Source organism: Tursiops truncatus, chromosome 7 (assembly GCF_011762595.2).
Source record: "Tursiops truncatus isolate mTurTru1 chromosome 7, mTurTru1.mat.Y, whole genome shotgun sequence".
In the NCBI taxonomy this organism is placed as follows: domain Eukaryota; kingdom Metazoa; phylum Chordata; class Mammalia; order Artiodactyla; family Delphinidae; genus Tursiops; species Tursiops truncatus.
Window position 1 is genome coordinate 62118628 of NC_047040.1, and position 21424 is coordinate 62140051.

General features: G+C 37.1%; 2 protein-coding genes across 2 annotated transcripts in view; one reads left to right on the forward strand and one right to left on the reverse strand.

Annotated features, from left to right (window-relative positions):
- The window catches only part of UBR3 (ubiquitin protein ligase E3 component n-recognin 3), a 227307-nt gene that overhangs the window by 117460 nt on the left and 88423 nt on the right, over nucleotides 1-21424 (reverse strand). Inside the window, exons 14-20 of the mRNA XM_073807594.1 lie at nucleotides 20381-20509; nucleotides 19563-19615; nucleotides 19329-19462; nucleotides 18919-19003; nucleotides 17204-17346; nucleotides 14713-14809; nucleotides 554-695 (exon numbers count right to left, since the gene is read on the reverse strand). Coding sequence (XP_073663695.1) covers nucleotides 554-695; nucleotides 14713-14809; nucleotides 17204-17346; nucleotides 18919-19003; nucleotides 19329-19462; nucleotides 19563-19615; nucleotides 20381-20509 — 783 coding nt within the window. The remainder of the gene's footprint in view (nucleotides 1-553; nucleotides 696-14712; nucleotides 14810-17203; nucleotides 17347-18918; nucleotides 19004-19328; nucleotides 19463-19562; nucleotides 19616-20380; nucleotides 20510-21424) is intronic.
- LOC117313046 (KRAB domain-containing protein 5-like) lies at nucleotides 3139-4571 on the forward strand. The gene is given in 3 exon segments (XM_033860422.1): nucleotides 3139-3325; nucleotides 3328-3402; nucleotides 4420-4571. Coding segments are annotated over 3 exon segments (414 nt in total).

The following is a 21424-nucleotide window of genomic DNA, read 5'->3' on the forward strand; positions in this document are numbered from 1 at the left end:
AACCAATTCTAGGTAACAAAAAAGCATCACCTTTTGAGTTTCTAAGGTATTTAACGAAAGAAAATCCTTAATGGTGTCACTTAGCCCATTCAAATCCCTCCATGTCACATTCCTGATCAGAGGAAGAAAGCCAAGAGAACACGCCTAAACACAGGGTCACTGGCTCCTATGGCTGCCATGTTAGTTTTGTCATTTTAGTGGATTCTGGTGGTTGTTTGGTCCCTACTGTTCATTTCATTCTTCCTGTACTCACACAATATTTCACTTCTTGTGGCACAGAAACCATAAAAAAAATTCCTATCTGAAACTGATAATATGAATAGTTTCCCCCAAAAAATGGTATAGCTGTTATTTTCAACTTAGATTTGAAATTACATAAAGAATACAATTCATATATATGTGATTATGACATATCCTCACACATCTTAAACATATAAATACACTTTACTTTATAAATAGTATTTTTATGTAAATATTATCCTTTAGCACTTTTATTTACAAATTATGGTAATAAATTCTAATCTGAGTCTTTCTATTTGAATTACTACTGTACCTTGTAAAGCAGAGTGAATAGCACAATGTGTAAAGTTTTACAGTGCAAAAGTCTCATGAGACCTTTATAGCTGGGATGGAGTGGCGTCCTTTTCTTATAGGGAGGCCAGGGATTTCCAGGGAATTTTCCACTCTGTTTTAAACTGTAAAAATAAAACAATACTAAAATTAGATGATAGACTCAAGATTAAAATGTAATTTAAATAGTGATTCCATAGCTTCATCACACACTATATATGTTACTTTAGCACTTTTTGGAATAGCCTTAGGTACAGATCATAACTTCCTCTACCTTTTTCTGGATGTATCATATTATTGATTCATTACCATTGAACTCACAGCCAACAGCACTGTAACAGCCTGAACAAAGCTTATCTGACAACAAATTTTCTCTGTAAGGCACATTAAAGCCTTCTTGCCCTCCGGAACACTAAACGGCACTGTGGCACTACACTTGGGGACCATTTTAAACAACGAAATCACCAAAGGACAAAAATGCAAAAACATAGCACTAAATTGACCATGAAAAGGACACGTTTACAGTATGAGCTGAAACAAGAGGGTAGAGTTTTGCTTTGTTCCACTTCAACCTAGGTGCCCTCTGCATATCCACTGAGATCTGTGACTAACCAAGAAATTGCTCCGAGTATTGATTTCAGGCATAAACATAAATTTTACCAAGTAGCCAAATTTGCAAAATAGAATTTGCAAATAATGAGGATCAATTGTATATGACAGAATTAGCATTACAAATCAGTGAGAAAAGGATGGATTGTTCAATAAATAGTCCTGGAGCTGGTTTTCTGTAGGGGAAAAAAAATAAATAAATCACTACTTCACTCTACATATAAAAATCAACTCCAGGTGGATTAAAAATCCAAATATAAAAGTAAAACTTTAGAACTGATAAACTTTAGACAATCTAACAGAAAATCATCGAAGAATAATCCATACACCAATCTCATACCAAGAATCATGAAGGAAAATTAATAAGTTTTTTTTAAAGGCTCAACCTCACCCAGTAATCCAGAGAATGCAAGTGAGTTATACATTCAGCACTTGAAGTTAAAATGACAGAATGAACATAAATATTTAATTTTACTTTCACTCAAAACTCCAATAAAAATATAGTAATGGTATTTCTTAAAAGATGAAAGCACCAGGATGAAGAAATTCCAAAAAAAAAAAAAATATGCAAACTTTTGTCAATCGGAAAGCAAATGGATACATGTTGACTCTAGTAAACCTAAGAAAGCCAAATCACAGGAAGGCAATGCGGACAGCTGAGAATCAACCCCAATTACACTGCAGAATCCTCAAAAGGCTCAGAAACTGGAAACATCTGGTTCTTCAATAACTGGAGTTGGGGAGATAGGAGGCTAAAATAAGGATTGCATGAAAACTGCTTCTCCCCCACCCCAACAGAATTCTGGCTAGAGAATTCATCTCTGGAGAAGGTAAAACGCAAGCACAGTCAAGGGTAGGAGGATGGGCGATTTAAATCATCGTATGCCTAGAACGTCCATGTGTCCTTTGAGAGCCACGGAGATTTCACCCTCTTTATGCAAATTCCTTCTTAGAAATCTTTGTCTCTGAAGTTTTCTTAAGCTATGGTATTGACCTAAAACAATAGGAGGAGGTATGGCCAAGACCAAACTGCTTGAGTCCCATTATTCTTGCATTTGGAATACTCTCTATGGCAGAATGTATTGTTGTTCCCAACTGTTGGATCACTTCCTTAAAAGAGGAATATGCCATATGACATGAGGTGCCTCACTGCTGGTACATTACATATTTCCACCCCATCACCAGGCTTAATGTGAGCCAGCAGAATGTGAGAAAAATGACAGAGGAAAAAAAAGAAAGTCATCATATGCATTTTGACTCAGAGCACTTAGGCTCTGACTCCATTCAGTTCACAAAATAATGGCAGCCAGACCATCACCTTCTAGGCAATATTTGAAAATACTTCTCTGAGGAATCTGACAAAACCAAAAAGGAAGTTCTAAAGAGACTAACATAAGGGCTTCTCAACAAACCTGCCTGCCCAAATCACACCATGTTAAAGCTCAGAATCTACAAAGATCCACCAAGGCACGGAGAGTTCTTCACCACAAGCAGCCAGAATTATCAGACATCCAAAGAATGCAGCTAACATAAAAGCTAGAGACTGAACAGTAGAAAACTCAACTTAGAGGAAACAAGTATCATGTAGGGAGGGGGAAAAAATCTTAAAAATAATAAATTACAAGGAGAGGCAACATGGTTTCCTGTTACATGGGTTTGGAAGGGGAAAGTCAGTACAGCCCACATACCCCGTGTTAGCAGAATTTCCTGACATCTATATGAGGTGAGAACACCTAGAAACAGGAAAGAATGAATTCATAGTTTGGTCTCCCTATAGGAGATGATTTTTCCTGAATATCTTCTGAGACAAGGACAGGAAAAGTTGACCTTTTCAGCATTTCAAGATCCTTCTGCCTGTGGGTATGTTAGGAGCAAAGGCATATTCTCAAGATGCTGATGTGATTCCTCAACGTAATATCGATGAGAAAATGACCCAGACAAGACGAAGAAGAGGAGGAAATGGCAGCTTCTCAGGGACTGTTGACATTCCAGGATGTAGTCATAGAATTTTCCCAGGATAAGTGGGAATTTCTGGAAAGCACTCAATGGGAATTGTACAGGGATGTGATGTTAGAGAACTATAAAAACGTGGTCTCCTTGGGTCCTGTCTCTAAGCCAGACCTGGTCACCTTTATGGAGCAAAGAAGGGTCCCTGGGATGTGAAGGGAATGGAGACAATAGCCATACACCCAGGAACTGGGGACCCCACCCAGGTGGAGGATGGTGACTTCAGGCTGAGCATAAGATTCCTGGGGCACCACCCTGTTTCCTCACCACCAACCAACCAGAAGAAAGTCACACACCCTGCAGCCCTCACCCCATATTTTGCCTATAAAAACTTCTCCCTGAAAACCATGGGGGAATTTGGGGTTTTTTACAGCACAAGCCACCTGTTGTCTTTGCTTAGCCCTGCAATAAACCTTTCTCTGCTCAAAAAAAAAAAAAAAAAAATTACCATCAACATACCAAAGAAATGAATTGCATCTATGATTCAAGAGGAGGATGCCATTAAGTTTGCTTTAAAAAAAAAAAACCGGTTTCTATATAAAACTATAGTGGCTACATATAAGCATAATTTTCAAAGCAATCTCAATAGCCTATGATTAAATGTTTCAACTATTCTATTTCATTTAGCATAGAAAAGCAATTTTTAGTTTTTATTTTATTTCTTTGTTTGCTTTAAGCACTAGGCCCCTAAATACGCAGCACCTAGATTAACAAAGTGCTCTGAAATAAAGGTTATATATTTGTTCAAGGCAGCAGGTAATACGCCATTCTGACTGCTCTTTTCAAAATCATTAATGAAATAATGCAAATGAAAAGCTACATGACAACAAAAAAAAATTTTAAGTGACTCAAACCAACACTTAATTACTGACTAGCTTGAGACATAAATGACATATATAAACTCATACATCATACTTTAAAACATGGGCCAGCAGCCATTAACCTTCAAGATGGGAGATGGGAAGCAACAGAAATATCAGAAATTACAGTTCAAAAAGATTTGCTTTCCAGCTGAATTTAAAGTAACCACTATATAAAAATCACATTTGTCTTTTGGAAATGGTCTAGACAATAGTTCCAACACCACCATTAACAAACGTATTTCACTGAACTTCTCTGTACCACAATATCCTCATATGTAAAATATAACAATGAATTGAATGGATGGTTTTCCAACTGTTGGTTTGTTTTTGTTCTTGTTGTTTTTTGGTTTTGTTTTTTTCATTTTAAAAGCTGAATTGCCCATTAAGGGGTATTTGGAAGGGAGTGAGGAAAACGGGATGAGCCACCTCCACTCTCTTAGGCCTTCTGTTGCTGTTGCCCAACCCCCTCTTCCAGTGATGGCTCCAAAGACATTTCTACAGAAGCTGGAGAGAAGATCTTGAAGGGCTTTTCCAGCAATAAGATCCTAAAATTCTAAAGGTCTAAACATCACACAATGAAAATGGCTTATTTTCACTTAAACTCTCAGCACAAAAAAATTTTAAGAAACTTACTTTTCATTCATTTAGCAATTACTGATTATCTACAAAGTGCCCTGCATCAAGGTAGATTCTAAAGACATAATAGCAGGACTTCCCTGGTGGTGAAGTGGTTAAGAATCCGCCTGCCAAAGCAGGGGATAAGGGTTTGAGCCCTAGTCCGGGAAGATCCCACATGCTGTGGAGAAACTAAGCCCATGTACCACAACTACTGAGCCTATGCTCTAGAGCCCACGAGCCACAACTACTGAGGCCGTGTGCCACAACTACTGAAGCCCGCGCATCTAGAGTGCATGCTCCGCAAAAAGAGAAGCCACCACAATGAGAAGCCTGTACACTGCAACGAAGAGTAGCCCGCTCACCACAAGAAGAAAAAACCTGCACGCGGCAACAAAGACCCAGCATAGCCAAAATAAATAAATAAATAGAGAGGGACCTTCGAGATGGCAGAAGAGTAAGACGTGGAGATCACCTTTCTCCCCACAAACACATCAGAAATACATCTACATGTGGAACAGCTCCTACAGAACACCTACTGAATGCTGGCAAAAGACCTCAGACTTCCCCAAAGGCAAGAAACTCCCCACATACCTGGGTAGGGCAAAAGAGAAAAGAAAAAAACAGAGACAAAAGAATAGGGACGGGGGCTTCCCTGGTGGCGCAGTGGTTGAGAGTCTGCCTGCCGATGTAGGGGACACGGGTTCATGCCCCAGTCCGGGAAGATTCCACATGCCGCGGAGCAGCTAGGCCCGTGAGCCATGGCCGCTGAGCCTGCGCGTCCAGAGCCTGTGCTCCACAACGGGAGAGGCCACAACAGTAAGAGGCCCGCGTACCACAAAAAAACAAAACAACAACAAAAAGAATAGGGATGGGACCTGCATCTAGGGGAGGGAGCTGTGAAGGAGGAAAAGTTTCCACACACTAGGAAGCTCCTTCACTGGCAGAGACGGGGAGTGGGCAGGGGGGGAAGCGTCAGAGTCACAGAGGAGTGCAATAACAGAGGTGCGGAGGGCAAAGCAGAGAGATTCCCGCACAGAGGATCAGTGCCAACCTGCACTCACCAGCCTGAGAGGCTGATCTGCTCACCAGTGGGGACAGGTTGGGGGCTGGGAGTTGAGGCTCCTGCTTCAGAGGTCAGATCCCAGGGAGAGGACTGGGGTTGGCTGCATGAACATACCATGAAGGGGGCTAGTGCACCACAGCTAGCCAGGAGGGAGTTCAGGAAAAAGTCTGGACCTGCCTAAGAGGCAAGAGACCATTGTTTCGGGGTGTGTAAGGAGAGGGGATTCAGAGCACCACCTAAATGAGCTCCAGAGACGGATGCAAGCCACAGCTATTGGCGTGGACACCACAGACGGGTATGAAGCGCTAAGGCTGCTGCTGTAGCCACCAAGAAGCCTGAGGGCAATCACAGGTCACCAACCATACCTCCCCTCCCGGGAGCCTGTGCAGCCCGCCACTGCCAGGGTCCCCAAGATCCAGGGACAACTTCTCCAGGAGAACACACTGTGCGCCTCAGGCTGTTGTAACATCATGCCTGCCTCTGCTGCCGCAGGCTCACCCCGCATTCCGTACCCCTCCCTCCCCGTGGCCTGAGCGAGCCAGAGCCCCCTAATCAGCTGCTAGTTCAACCCCATCCTGTCAGGGCGGGGAATAGACACCCTCAGGCAACCTACATGCAGAGACAAGGCCAAATCCAAAGCTGAACCCCAGGAGCTGTGCAAACAAAGAAGAGAAAGGAAAATTTCTCCCAGCAGCCTCAGGAGCAGCAGATTAAATCTCCACAATCACCTTCAAGTACCCTGCATTTGTAGAATACTTGGATAGACAACGAATCATCCCAAACTTGAGGTGGTGGAATTTGGGAACAACTGTAGACTTGGGTTTGCTTTCTGCATTTGTTTCTGATTTTATGTTAATCTTAATTTAGTATTTAGGGCTTATTATCACTGGTAGATTTGTTTATTGATTTGGTTGCTCTCTTTTTATATATATATATAGATAGATAGATATTGTTTCCTTTTTCTCTTTTTGTGAGTGTGTATGTGTATGCTTCTTTGTGTGATTCTGTATGTATAGCTTTGCTTTTACCATTTGTCCTAGGGTTCTGTCTGCCTGTTATTTTTTTGTTTGTGTTTTTATTTTTATTCTTTAGTATAGTTTTTAGTGCTTGTTATCATTGGTAGATTTGTTTTTTGGTTTAGTTGCTCTCTTCTTTCTTTTTTTTTAAAATTACTCTTGTATTTTTTATTTTTAATCATATTTTTAATTTTTTTTTTTAATAATTTTATTTTTTTGCCTCTTCTTTCTTTCTTTTTTTTTCTCCCTTTTCTTCTGAGCCACGTGGCTGACAGGGTCTTGGTGCTCTGGCCGGGTGTCAGGCCTGAGCCTCTAAGGTGAGATAGCCCAGTTCAGGACACTGGACCACCAGAGACCTCCCGGCTCCACGTAAATTCAAATGGAGACAGCTCTCCCAGAAATCTCCATCTCAACGCTAAGAGCAGCTCCACTTAATGATGAGCAAGCTACAGTGCTGGACACCCTATGCCAAACAGCTAGCAAGACAGAAACACAACCCCACCCATCAGCAGAGAGGTTGCCTAAAATCATAATAAGGTCACAGACACCCCAAAACACACCACCAGACACGGTCCTGCCCACCAGAAAGACAAGATCCAGCCTCATCCACCAGAACACACACACTAGTCCCCTCCACCAGGAAGCCTACACAACCCACTGAACCAACCTTAGCTACTGGGGGCAGCCACTAAAAACAATGGGAACTACGAATCTGCAGCCTGCAAAAAGGAGACCCCAAACACAGTAAGTTAAGCAGAATGAGAAGACAGAAAAACACACAGCAGATGAAGGAGCAAGGTAAAAACGTATCAGACAAAACGAATGAAGAGGATATAGGCAGTCTACCTGAAAAAGAATTCAGAGTAATGATAGTAAAGATGATCCAAAATCTTGGAAATAGAATGGAGAAAATTCAAGAAACGTTTAACAAGGACATAGAAGAATGAAAGAGAAAACAATGATGAACAACACAATAAATGAAATTTAAAATTCTCTAGAAGGAATCAACAGCAGAATAACTGAGGCAGAAGAACAGATAAGTGACCTGGAGGATAAAATAGTGGAAACAACTACTGCAGAGCAGAATAAAGAATGAAAAGTATTGAGAACAGTCTCAGAGACCTCTGGGACAACAATAAACGCACCAACATTCAAATTATAGGGGTCCCAGAAGTAGAAGAGAAAAATAAAGGGACTGAGAAAATATTTGAAGAGATTATAGTTGAAAACTTCACTAGTATGGGAAAGGAAATAGTCAATCAAGTACAGGAAGCACAGAGAGTCCCATACAGGATAAATCCAAGGAGAAACATGCCAAGACACACATTAATCAAACTGTCAAAAATTCAATATAAAGAAAAAATACTAAAAGCAGCAAGGGAAAAACAACAAATAACATACAAGGGAATCCCCATAAGGTTAACAGCTGATCTTTCCGCAGAAATTCTGCAAGCCAGAAGGGAGTGGAAGGACATATTTAAAGTGGTGAAAAGGAAAAACCTACAACGAAGATCACTCTACCCAGCAAGGATCTCATTCAGATTTGATGGAGAAATTAAAACCTTTTCAGACAAGCAAAAGCTAAGAGAATTCAGCACCACCAACCCAGTTTTACAACAAATGCTAAATGAACTTCTCTAGGCAGGAAACACAAGAGAAGAGAAAGACCGACAATAACAAAACCAAAACAATTAAGAAAATGGTAATACGAACATACGTATCGATAACTACCTTAAATGTAAATGGATTAAATGCTTCAACTAAAAGACACAGACTGGCTGAAGGGATACAAAAACAAGACCTGTATATATGCTGTCTACAAGAGACCCACTTCAGACCTAGGGACACATACACACTGAAAGTGCGTGCATGGAAGAAGATATTCCATGCAAATGGAAATCAAAAGAAAGCTGGAGTAGCAATTCTCATATCAGACAAAATAGACTTTAAAATAAAGACTATTCCAAGAGACAAAGAAGGACTCTACATAATGATCAAGGGATCGATCCAAGAAGAAGATATAACAATTGTAAATATTTATGCACCCAACAGAGGAGCACCTCAATACATAAGGCAAATGCTAACAGCCATAAAAGGGGAAATCGACAGTAACACAATCATAGGGGACATTAACACCCCGCTTTTACCAATGAACAGATCATCCAAAATGAAAATAAATAAGGAAACATAAGCTTTAAATGATATTTTAAACAAGATGGACTTAATTGGTATTTATAGGACATTCCATCCAAAAACAACAGAATACACTTTCTTCTCAAGTGTTCATGGAACATTCTCCAGGATAGACCATATCTTGGGTCACAAATCAAGCCTTGGTAAATTTAAGAAAATTGAAATCGTACCAAGTATCTTATCCAAACACAACACTATGAGACTAGATATCAATTACAGGAAAAAATTTGTAAAAACCACAAACACATGGACACGAAACAATATGCTACTAAATAACCAAGAAATTACTGAAGAAATCAAAGAGGAAATCAAAAAATACCTAGAAACAAATGACAATGAAAACATGACGACCCAAAACTGATGGGATGCAGCAAAAGCAGTTCTAAGAGCAAAGTTTATAGCAATACAATCCTACCTCAAGAAACAAGAAACATCTCAAATAAACAACCTAACCTTACAGCTAAAGCAATTAGAGAAAGAACAACAAAAAAACCCAAAAGTTAGCAGAAGGAAAGAAATCATAAAGATCAGATCAGAAATCAATGAAAAAGAAATAAAGGAAACAATAGCAAAGACCAAAAAAACTAAAAGCTGGTTCTTTGAGAAGAAAAACAAAATTGATAAACCATTAGCCAGACTCATCAAGAAGAAAAGGGAGAAGACTCAAATCAATAGAATTAGAAATGAAAAAGGAGAAGTAACAACTGACACTGCAGAAATACAAAGGATCATGAGAGATTACTACAAGCAACTATATGCCAATAAAATGGACAACCTCAAAGAAATGGACAAATTCTTAGAAAAGCACAACCTTCTGAGACTGAACCAGGAAGATATAGAAAATCTAAACAGACAAATCACAAGCACTGAAATTGAAACTGTGATTAAAAATCTTCCAACAAACAAAAGCCAAAAAAAAAAAGAATTCACAGGTGAATTCTATCACACATTTAGGGAAGAACTAACACCTATCCTTCTCAAACTCTTCCAAAATACAGCAAAGGGAGGAACACTCCCAAACTCATTCTACGAGGCCACCATCACCCTGATACGAAAACCAGACAAAGATGTAAAAAAAAAAAGAAAACTACAGGCCAATATCACTGACGAACATAGATGCAAAAATCCTCAAGAAAATACTAGCAAACAGAATCCAACAGCACGTTAAAAGGATCATACAACATGATCAAGTGGGGTTTATCCCGGGAATGCAAGGGTTCTTCAGTAAACGCAAATCAATCAATGTGATACACCAAATTAACAAATTGGAGGAGAAAAACCGTATGATCATCTCAATAGCTGCAGAAAAAGCTTTTGACAAAATTCAACACCCATTTATGATAAAGGCCCTCCAGAAAGTAGGCAGAAAGGTAACTTACCTCAACGTAATAAAAGGCCATATATGACAAACCCACAGCCAACATCATTCTCAATGGTGAAAAACTGAAACCATTTCCACTTAGACCAGGAACAAGACAAGGTTGCCCACTCTCACCACTATTATTTAACATAGTTTTGGAAGTTTTAGCCACAGCAATCAGAGAAGAAAAAGAAATAAAAGGAATCCAAATGGGAAAAGAAGAAGTAAAGCTGTCACTGTTTGCAGATGACATGATGCTATACATAGAAAATCCTAAAGAGGCTACCAGAAAACTACTAGAGCTAATCAATGAATTTGGTAAAGTAGCAGGATACAAAATTAATGCACAGAAATCTCTGGCATTCCTATACACTAATGATGAAAAATCTCAAAGAGATATGAAGGAAACACTCCCATTTACCACAGCAACAAAAAGAATAAAATACCTAGGAATAAACCTACCTAAGGAGAAAAATGAACTGGATGCAGAAAACTATAAGACACTGATGAAATAAATTAAAAGATGATACAAATAGATGGAGAGATATACCATATTCTTGGATTGGAAGAATCAACATTGTGAAAATGACTCTACTGCCCAAAGCAATCTACAGATTCAATGCAATCCCTATCAAACTGCCAATGGTATTTTTCACAGAACTAGAACAAAAAAATTCACAATTTGTATGGAAACACAAAAAACCCCTAATAGCCAAAGCAATCTTGAGAAAGAAAAACGGAGCTGGAGGAATCGGGCTGCCAGACTTCAGACTATACTACAAAGGTGCAGTAATAAGGACAGTATGGTACCGGCACAAAAACAGAAATATAGATCAATGGAAAAGGACAGAAAGTCCAGAGATAAACCACACACATATGGTCACCTTATTTTTGATAAAGGAGGCAAGAATGTACAATGGAGAAAAGACAGCCTCTTCAATAAGTGGTGCTGGGAAAACTGGACAGCTACACGTAAAGAATGAAATTAGAACACTCTCTAACACCATACACAAAAATAAACTCAAAATGGATTAAAGACCTAAATGTAAGGCCAGAGACTATAAAACTCTTAGAGGAAAACATAGAACACTCTATGACAAATCACAGCAAGATCCTTCTTGACCCTCCTCCTAGAGAAATGGAAATAAAAACAAAAATAAACAAATGGGACCTAATGAAACGTCAAAGCTTTTGCACAGCAAAGGAAACCATAAACAAGATGAAAAGAAAACCCTCAGAATGGGAGAAAATATTTGCAAATCAAGCAACTGACAAAGGATTAATCTCTAAAATTTACAAGCAGCTCATGCAGCTCAATACTGAAAACACAAACAACCCAATCCAAAAATGGGCAGAAGACCTAAATAGACATTTCTCCAAAGAAGATTGCCAACAAACACATGAAAGAATGCTCAACCTCACTAATAGTTAGTGAAATGCAAATCAAAACTACAATGAGGTATCACCTCACACCTGTCAGAATGGCCATCATCAATAAGTCTACAAACAATAAGTGCTGGAGAGGGTGTGAAGAAAAGGGAATCCTCTTGCACTGTTGGTGGGAATGTAAATTGATACAGCCACTGTGGAGAACAGTATGGAGGGTCCTTAAAATACTAAAAATAGGGCTTCCCTGGTGGCGCAGTGGTTGAGATTCTGCCTGCCGATGCAGGGGACATGGGTTCGTGCCCCGGTCCGGGAAGATCCCACATGCCATGGAGCGGCTGGGCCCGTGAGCCATGGCCGCTGAGCCTGCACGTCCGGAGCCTGTGCTCCACAACGGGAGAGGCCACAACAGTGAGAGGCCCGCGTACCGCAAAAAAAAATAAAAAAATAAAACTGGAACTACCATACGACCCAGCAATCCCACTACTGGGTATATACCCTGAGAAAACCATAATTCAAAGAGTCATGTACCACAATGTTCACTGCAGCTCTATTTACAATAGCCAGGACACGGAAGCAACCTAAGTGTCCATTGACAGATGAATGGGTAAAAAAGATGTGGCACATATATACAATGGAATATTACTCAGCCATAAAAAGAAACGAAATTGAGTTATTTGTACTGAGGTGGATGGACCTAGAATCTGTCATACAGAGTGAAGTAAGTCAGAAAGAGAAAAACAAATATCGTTTGCTAACACATATATATGGAATCTAGAAAACAAAATGGTTTTGAAGAACCTAGGGGGAGGATAGGAATAAAGACGCAGATGTAGAGAATGGACCTGAGACACGGGGAGGGGGAAGGGTAAGCTGGGACAAAGTGAGAGAGTGGCATGGACATATATACACTACCAAATGTAAAACAGATAGCTAGTATGAAGCAGCCACATAGCACAGGGAGATCAGCTCGGTGGTTTGTGTCCACCTAGAGGGGTGGGATAGGGAGGGTGGGAGGGAGACGCAAGAGGGAGTGGATATGGGGATATATGTATGTGTATAGCTGATTCACTTTGTTATAAAGCAGAAACACACCATTGTAGAGCAGTTATACTGCGATAAAGATGTTAAAAAATAAATAAGATTTTTTTAATGCTAAAAATAAAGACACAATAGCTTTAATTTACCTAATTATTTTTCTCTATAATTTTTCAAAACGCCTTTCTATTACCTTCTTGAAATAAAAAAGGATCACACTAAGTAAATCAGTTTTGCCACTTTTGTTCCTTAAAACTAAAAGAAAATGCAAATGACCAATAGCCAATAAGCCCTACACTTTAGGCTTATTTCCCAGTTGTGTTATATTAAGAACTGAAACGGTCAATTATACAGTCATATAAGTGATATCACATAAAGGAAAAAGATGTTATATTTCATATACAAAATAAATTTCAAAAAAATTTAAGTTTTACATAGAAACAAACACATTCTTCACGGATATATTTATCTTAAATATACAAAATATTGTTGTATTAATATAATATTGCATATAAAATTTCAGAGATTTATAAGAAAATGATTTTAATCTGAAGTTAAAGTGTATTTGTTATCTGTTATTATTCTTTTATTTAAATACACATTTCTTTAAACAAAGATTTTTAAACTGCCAAAAAACATCACAGCAATTCAGACATATTTCTAAGAAACTATATAGACATTGTACAGGAACTCAAAAGCCAAATGAGGAGAATGAGATTATGAGAAAAAATAGCAAAATAGAAAAGAGGAAAATTTAATAAAAATAGCTCTACAGATATGGTTTTCATTTTTCAGCATGAACTACTCAAATTTACTTACTCAACAAATATATGCTGAATGCCTTTTTATATGCCAGCACTGAGATAGATTCTGAAGATATAAAAGAGACACAGAGACAAAAATATCTTCCCTCAAGGAACTAAGAGTCTAGTAAAAACCTACAAAGCAAACAAATAGTTACAAAGCTACACGAAAAGCATAAAAAGAGGTTGCTAAGAAAGCAGAGAGAGGAGAATCTCAGACTATGTTCCCACGGGTTTTAGAGAAAGGTAGAGAGAGATGCTGAACTAAGTTTTGTTTTTCGTTTTTGTCTTTCTTGGGGTGGGGTGAGGGGAGGGGAGAATATGCTAAACTTCTACACTATAAACTTTCTTCAGAGGTATCTATGATGGTTCTTAAATTCAGCATATATCCATTACTGCAACGTCTTGGCAAAAAGAAGTTTCAATTACACCCAATATCTGTATTTACACTTTGATGGTTATATGAACAAATATTTTCTCAAGATCAAAGACATTTGTATCATTTTAAACTTGTTTTCAAAATGTTTAACTAAGCACAAATAAACTGAGCACAAATAAAAGGCGATATCCTATAATGTTCAGCAATAGATTAACTATTTAATGTTTAAAAATAGGAGGAAATAATACATTAAAAAATAGTCTACGACAATAATATATAAAACTGAATTCTCCATTAAAAAGATATCCTTCAAAATTTTTCGGCAATTATCAACATTTTAACTACTTTGTTAAATATTTACAAATAAAATTCATTTTACTTTGGCTGTTTTCCCAGTTGTCAAGAACACAGCAATATTACCACATTTTTTGTACCTACCCATCATCTCTGACATCAGACAATTTTAGTCTCTTAACTTGTGCCTCCTCTACTGCTTTAAAAGTAGGACAACACAAAACCAAGCTTTGAATTCTCCTGGTCAAAGAGCAACTAAATAAGTTTGTTATTTTTTTACATTTATTTGTGATGTTTTATAAAATTTATTTTTATCAGATTAATGTCAGGTTTTTGGATCAAGATCTTGAGAACATAAATCTCAGCCAGATTATTTTTTTAATCTTAAAATATTTTCTCCTCTAAAGATTGAGTATATTTTAATGAGAGCATATCACATTTGTGTTATAACCGAAATTTTTCTCTATAAACACAAGATATCCATTATTTTACTGACTAACATAACGTACTTACAATGCTGTGTATCTGTCCATTGCAGACTGCACGTCTCTACGGTAAACTGTTCGAAGAATGACCATGACGGGGTCAAACTCATGATCCCAGACTTCAGCTATTATTCAAAAGAGAGTAGAAACAAAACACTGACTTCTTAGGAATAAAGTCAATCTCTAATGACTAATTACGTTTAAGTATATCTTATATTTAAAAGATGGGAAAGTTTAATTTGATTATATATTTGCCTTAATAAGCTTGATGCAATGACCACTTTTCTAAATCAAAAATTATTTCGTCACTATAATGTTCCCTTAAGTTCAGCAAGAACTAGTGAGCAAGAAGTTTTATAATGTGATAACGCCTCACCATAAAAGTTTAGCTCACTTTTTTTGGTAAAGTGCCAATGAGAAAGTAAGAAACACAATGCATTAACATTTTTGAAAGTATTCGAAGATAAAAATGTGAAAGCTGGATTAAAAAATTAATGAGCCATTGATTTTCAAGAGCTTAGTTTATAAACACTTTTTGGTTTATAAAACATTTGTTCTTTTGCTATAATTGATCTCCTTACCTTCTCCACAATTAGGAACCATTATCCCATGTGTAGTATATGTACAATTGGTGGTACACAAGATGATTTTAAGTATTAAGTGCACAAAGCTTATGTTAATAGCTATATAATTACATTAACGTGTACTAGAAAATTGCACATTGCAAATAAAACCTGTGATCTCACTAATAATCATGCTTAGGATGAGAATTCTTAACATTTCTTAACATTTGAACCTTAAGCATCTCTCTACACATCTACTATAATTTCAACTTTCTGGCATTAAAAAAAAAATGTTAACAACTGTCCCTATTTCATGTAACAGGCCATCTTAAATTATCATAAGTATGATTTAAGATCCTTAAGATAGGCCTTCAAAAAGCCACAGAACCTTTGTTATTAATTCTGTTATCTGTTTTTGTCAGAATTATAAAACCATTGAAATGGAAGAAAACTTCAGTGATTAACTAACTGGCCCAGGAGGCTTCAGTGTTCCAAGAAGTTGGATTTCAACAGAGATTTACCAGGGGCCACTTTAGGAGCAAGGAGATGGTAAAACAGATGAGAAGCTATGTCCACTAACCACACTCACTTTAACAAGAGTAGGTTTGCTTTTATTGCTTTTGTATAACAGATTCACTTAAGGCTTAGTTCCCCCAAACTAAAGGCTTATCTTAAACATTTTTTTAAAAAGCTTAAAAAACACTGATCTATTCCAACTCACTCATTCTACAAATAAGAAGTTAAATCCAAAGATAAAACACTGAGTTTCTCAATATCGCACAACTGGCTAATACAACTCAGTACTGCATCTGAATATGACACCCAATTTCTTGATTCTAATCTTCAAATGTCCAGTGCTCTGTCTCAGTGTCTCAAACTTAACTGTGTGTGACAATCATCCTTTAGAGCTTGGTAAAAAAGCAGATTTCCAGAATTAATCCCCAGAGATCTGGATAAGAGCAGATTGGGGTCGAAGCATAGGAACATGTATTTTAATAGGGACCGCGAATGAGTGACACAGATTATGCTCACATCACACTTTATTAATAAGCACTGCATTATACAAGAACATCACTCTACTTCTAAGTTCATCTAAATTTTAGATACAAAGTGTTCTCTACAATAAAGAAATACTGTGCTTTTTCTTTAATGGAATACATTCCAACCAGAGGCTCTAGATTGTTCTTGCTACCTTTGTGAACTCTCTGGAAAATCACACATGATAAGGTTTATTTTGGTGTGTTTTACCAAACATGGTACATGCTATTTACAACTACTAAGTGGGCATCAGTTTTTCACTTAGACAATGAGTGCTGAGGGGGGCAAGAAGCATGTAACTGCTACTTCCTTCAAAATTTTAACTTAGATTAATGAAAATGTGAAAGAGAAGAAGAAAAGACCATGAATCAGGATTCCACCTACTTCTGGCTTTTGTCAAGCATGTCATCTACAAATCCAGGGGGAAAACTTCAGAAAACCAACCACTTACAGAAAAGGTTTCTATGTATTTACACAGGTTCAAAATGTATGAGAATGTTATCAGTATTCCACATAGATTTTAACTGTTTCAAGTTAAAATTTGGGTAGTGAGAACTATTTCAAAATCAAATTTAAAGGGCAAATACATTCACAATGTTTGTAAGTATATATTTTGCTTCATAATTTCTGGTTCATTTACAGTTCATTCACTTACAAAAATAAACTGGAGTTCATATATAAAGTTCCTTTTATAATTTAGAGTCATCTAAGAAGTCTTATTGTAATATAAACCATAGGTTTGTAAATAAATGGAACCAGTATCACTGTACACCATAAAAGACAAACATACATCTATAAGAAAGTTGAGGGGAAAAACCAAAGCTGAACAAATAAAAGGCAAACATTTTGTTTCAATATACACAATGAAACTTCAGAAAACTGATATTTGAAAAAACACATTTATGTATATAAACATACCTTTAGGAGTATACATGCCTTGTTGCATAGAACCTCCAGGTTCAAAAACAGGAGCCTTAAAATCAGCTACAGCTGATAAAACTGATTCAAAGCTATAACTTCCTGGAATAATGCCACTTTTAGGATTTGGATTTTCTGGAATATGATGTATGTGTCAAGGAAAAAATTAATAACTAAAAGTCAGATACTTAATCTTACCAAGGTATTCTAGTTTCTAACTTCCTTTGCTAAAATATGCAGAGTAATAGGCTGTAATACATAAAGTCGGCCACAAGAGGGCTATATAATACAACAGTTCAATAATAACATTTTATTAACTGTGAATTAAGATAGTTTAATCTAGAAGCCTACTAATAAATTACATGCTGAAGTAGCTCTGAAGTATATCTCCCCCAAAACAAATTAATACAGTTTCAGGAAATAAAAAAAAAAACTTTTAAAATTAATCTCCATTTTCATCCTTTTGCAAATAAAGTTGTAATTTCCCTTAGAAAATCAAACACAGTATACTAAAAATCAGCCCAGATTTTTATGAGCAAAGATTATTTTTCCAAAAACACAAAATGTCATCCTCAAAATAAGAAGGAAAAAGATACTAAGCAAATTTTTTAAAAAGAAGAAAACCACAAAGATTCTTTCCTCTTCGTTTCACATTAGAGCTACATAATTCTTCTAAATTCAAAGTTACAGAGAATGCTTTTGCTCTTTTGCAGCACTAATACACAGTATATAATGGCTGAATGAAATCATCAAACAGTATCAAATTGTTGGCTGCTTAAGAAAATCTTCAAGGTTATCAAATAGGCATTTCTAATAGGAGCTATTTCACGAAATTTAGCCAATTATTTCAAACATAATCATAATGTACAAATTAAATTTAGTCAAAAATTCACAAATAAATTTTATCACAAAATAACATGATGATCTTTGTCTAAAATTTTATAAACAATAAATCAAAAAATAATAAAGTGTCCATTGTATGCTCAGTCTTATACAGAGAACCATAAATTTTTAAAGTTTGTAGACAACAGTCTTTGCCTTTAAAAACCTCTTGGTTTAAAACTGAATTCTAAGAAAAAAATCCTCAGAATGTTTAAAGCTCTGGTAATAATAATGATAAGATATACCTCTAAATTTTAACCATGAATTCCAGCCTGGCTATAGAGATAAAGTAGACCTAGCTGCCTTTCACCAAGTGTCCAGCTCCCTTTCACTATTGCTGTCCTTAAAGGTCAGATCCTGGGGTGCCCAGAGCCACCAGTCCTGATGCCTAACCAAGGTCTAATAAGAGCACCCTGAGGGCTTCCCTGGTGGCGCAGTGGTTGAGAGTCCGCCTGCCGATGCAGGGGACACAGGTTCGTGCCCCAGTCCGGGAAGATCCCACATGCCATGGAGTGGCTGGGCCCGTGAGCCATGGCCGTTGAGCCTGCGCGTCCGGAGCCTGTGCTCCACACGGGAGAGGCCACAACAGTGAGAGGCCCGTGTACCGGAAAAAAAAAAAAAAAAAAGAGTACCCTGAGAGACGACAGAGGCAAAAAAATCTACCAGTGGTCTTGAACACAGAATTGAACAAACAGTTGGAGTTTTTCTCCGTATTATTTTTCAACTTCAAAAAAAACCATTTTAATCAAAAAGTGATATATCTCTAATCCATGAATATTACTTACAACTTAGATCCTGCAACTAACAGAAAATTAAACTTTTAAAAGGATATGAGGTCCAGCAATGAACTATGTGTTCTGTCATTCATACACAGCTGGGCTACCATCTCTGCTCTGAGAATCTCATCATCAGACATTCCTAAAATTAAAAATAGAATTAATAAATCTGAATACCTATATATTATAAAGAAACAACTTACCACACAATTTATTAAGCATAAATACCAAAAATGAGATGTTTCCAAATTTAAAGAGCAAAGAATACAATGCCCCAATATAACTGCAGTTTAACTACCCTGATATTTGCAGTTCCCTTAAGGGGTTTTTTAAAGGATATTCTAAAAGGAGTGTCAACGGTAATACATCCTTTCCTTTTTTTCCATAAACCAGTTACTACCACAAGGAGAGGGGAGGAAACGGAGGTTAATAGTTAATACGCAAGTATTTGTATTAGTGCTTTTTACCTAAATGTAAACGAAGACTCAAAAGAATCACAAGAAATGTAAGAGCGCCTTCTAACATGGATCTCTCATGCTCTGCATCAAGTACTGTGTTTTGATGTTGTGAAGCCATTGTCAACAAATCCACTACCTTAAATCTATTAAAAAAATATTTGAGACAGATTTTTTAAAGTTAAAACAAAATTAGTTTAAATTCCAAATACTTCCTAATACCTGTCTTAATAAAATTATGCTTACCTTTCAAAGACAGATGAAATAAAATAATCTGGATCAAGTCTAGATGCACAAACCTTTAAAAGACAAAAAATAAAACCCACAATCTTTATTTCTCAATATTCAGTTTTACTTCTTTCTTTCTTTTTCCAGCCACGCCAGGCGGCTTGCAGGATCTTAGTCCCCCAGCCAGGGATTGAACCCGGGCCACAGCAGGGAAAGCACCAAGTCTTAACCACTGGACTGCCACGGGTTTCCCCAGTTTTACTTCTTGTGTTAATCATGTTTTTTATTTTCTGTATCTTCTGATGTTGTGGCATCTAGGGGGGCCCTACAGACCAGGAGAGAAACTACCCTTCTAAAGGCTAGCTAATTCCAAAAGATAGTAAACAGCTTACCTGGGAGCAAGTGTCTCATATGCAAGTCCCTCATGCCCTTTATTTAACTCACATACCAAGCCAATATTCCCCCTGGCCCCCTGCCCAAGGCAGGTACCAGATAGCCTTTATGCCCCAGAGCCCACCAAAATTATTCAAACTAGCCAATCCTAAACTACTTCCCCTGCCCTGCCTTGTCGTTCCTATGGAAACCCCAATAAAGCTTCTGGTCTAGGATTTCCCCTCACTCCTCCTTCTGCCTCCTGACCAAAATCTAACGCTTCCCCTCTGGTCCTGCGTAGTGTGGCATGCCCCCTTCCTTTGGAAATTATAAGTAATAAAATTCTTCTTTCAATAGCACTGACCTCTCCATGTCATCATTTAGTCACCTCTATAAATTAAAATCCCACAGGTACAAATGAGATACTTCTAAAGTACAACATCTGCATCATCAAGTTGGCTTACCTGTAATAGGTAAATGTCAGGATCAATCATGGAATTACAGAAATGAGACTGGACATAGGTCATGGCTTGTCCTTTGATTTGCAGACCATTTCTTACCCACATATTGCTATGGATTTCGGCAAGACTTGCCTAGTAAAACAAAAATTAAGTAAATTGGACAAAGAAGTCATCTAAAGTCAACCTTTATAAAATCATGTTACAATAAATAATCATTTCAAAATATTTTATAACTTAATCACAGCATAAGCCTGACATTCTGTCCAATGTTTAAGATATTCAATTCAAATATATAATTTTAAATTTTATGATGATCATTATATTTTATACAGTCCCTTCTTCTGGAGTTTATACATGAGTTAGTTTTCCTTGATGACTCCTGGATACATTTATAACAATATTCACTGAAATCTTTAATGAGGAATCACTGACGATTACATTTAACTTTTTCCTCTTCAAAAAAAAAAAAACAACATATATAATGCTTAAAGAAACATAGGAATAAGCATCAAACAAGCTAACTGTTCACTGTTCAACATCAATGAATATAATCTATGACTTTAATTCACCCTAACTCAACCTTCAATCTAGTCATTTTCTAAAATTTGGCAAGAGCAGATCAGATTAGAATAAATTTTCTTACTATATTAATATTTAATTCTTCATGTATTTATGTCCTGTATCAACTAAAACTAAGCACAGTCATAACTTCATCTCTTATTTGTTCCTAACTCCCAGAGGTAAAGTTCAATAATGGTTAACAAATCTAAAATTTCCAGGAAAAATAAACTGAAGTGCAAATTCCTCTAATGTATATAAAAGTGGTCCACAAAATCACAGTGTTAGAAATGAAAGAAACCACAGTGCCTATGTAGGCTAATTCTTCTCTCTTTTCTCTCCTCTCACTTTATAGATGGGGAAACTAAGAATCAAGTAGGTAAATCACTCCAAACAACATAGATAATAAAATAGTGGTGGCACCAAGGCTAGAATTTGCTGGGTCTCCTGACTCCCAAAACAGTGCTGTAGTATGTTAAACCCCCCATA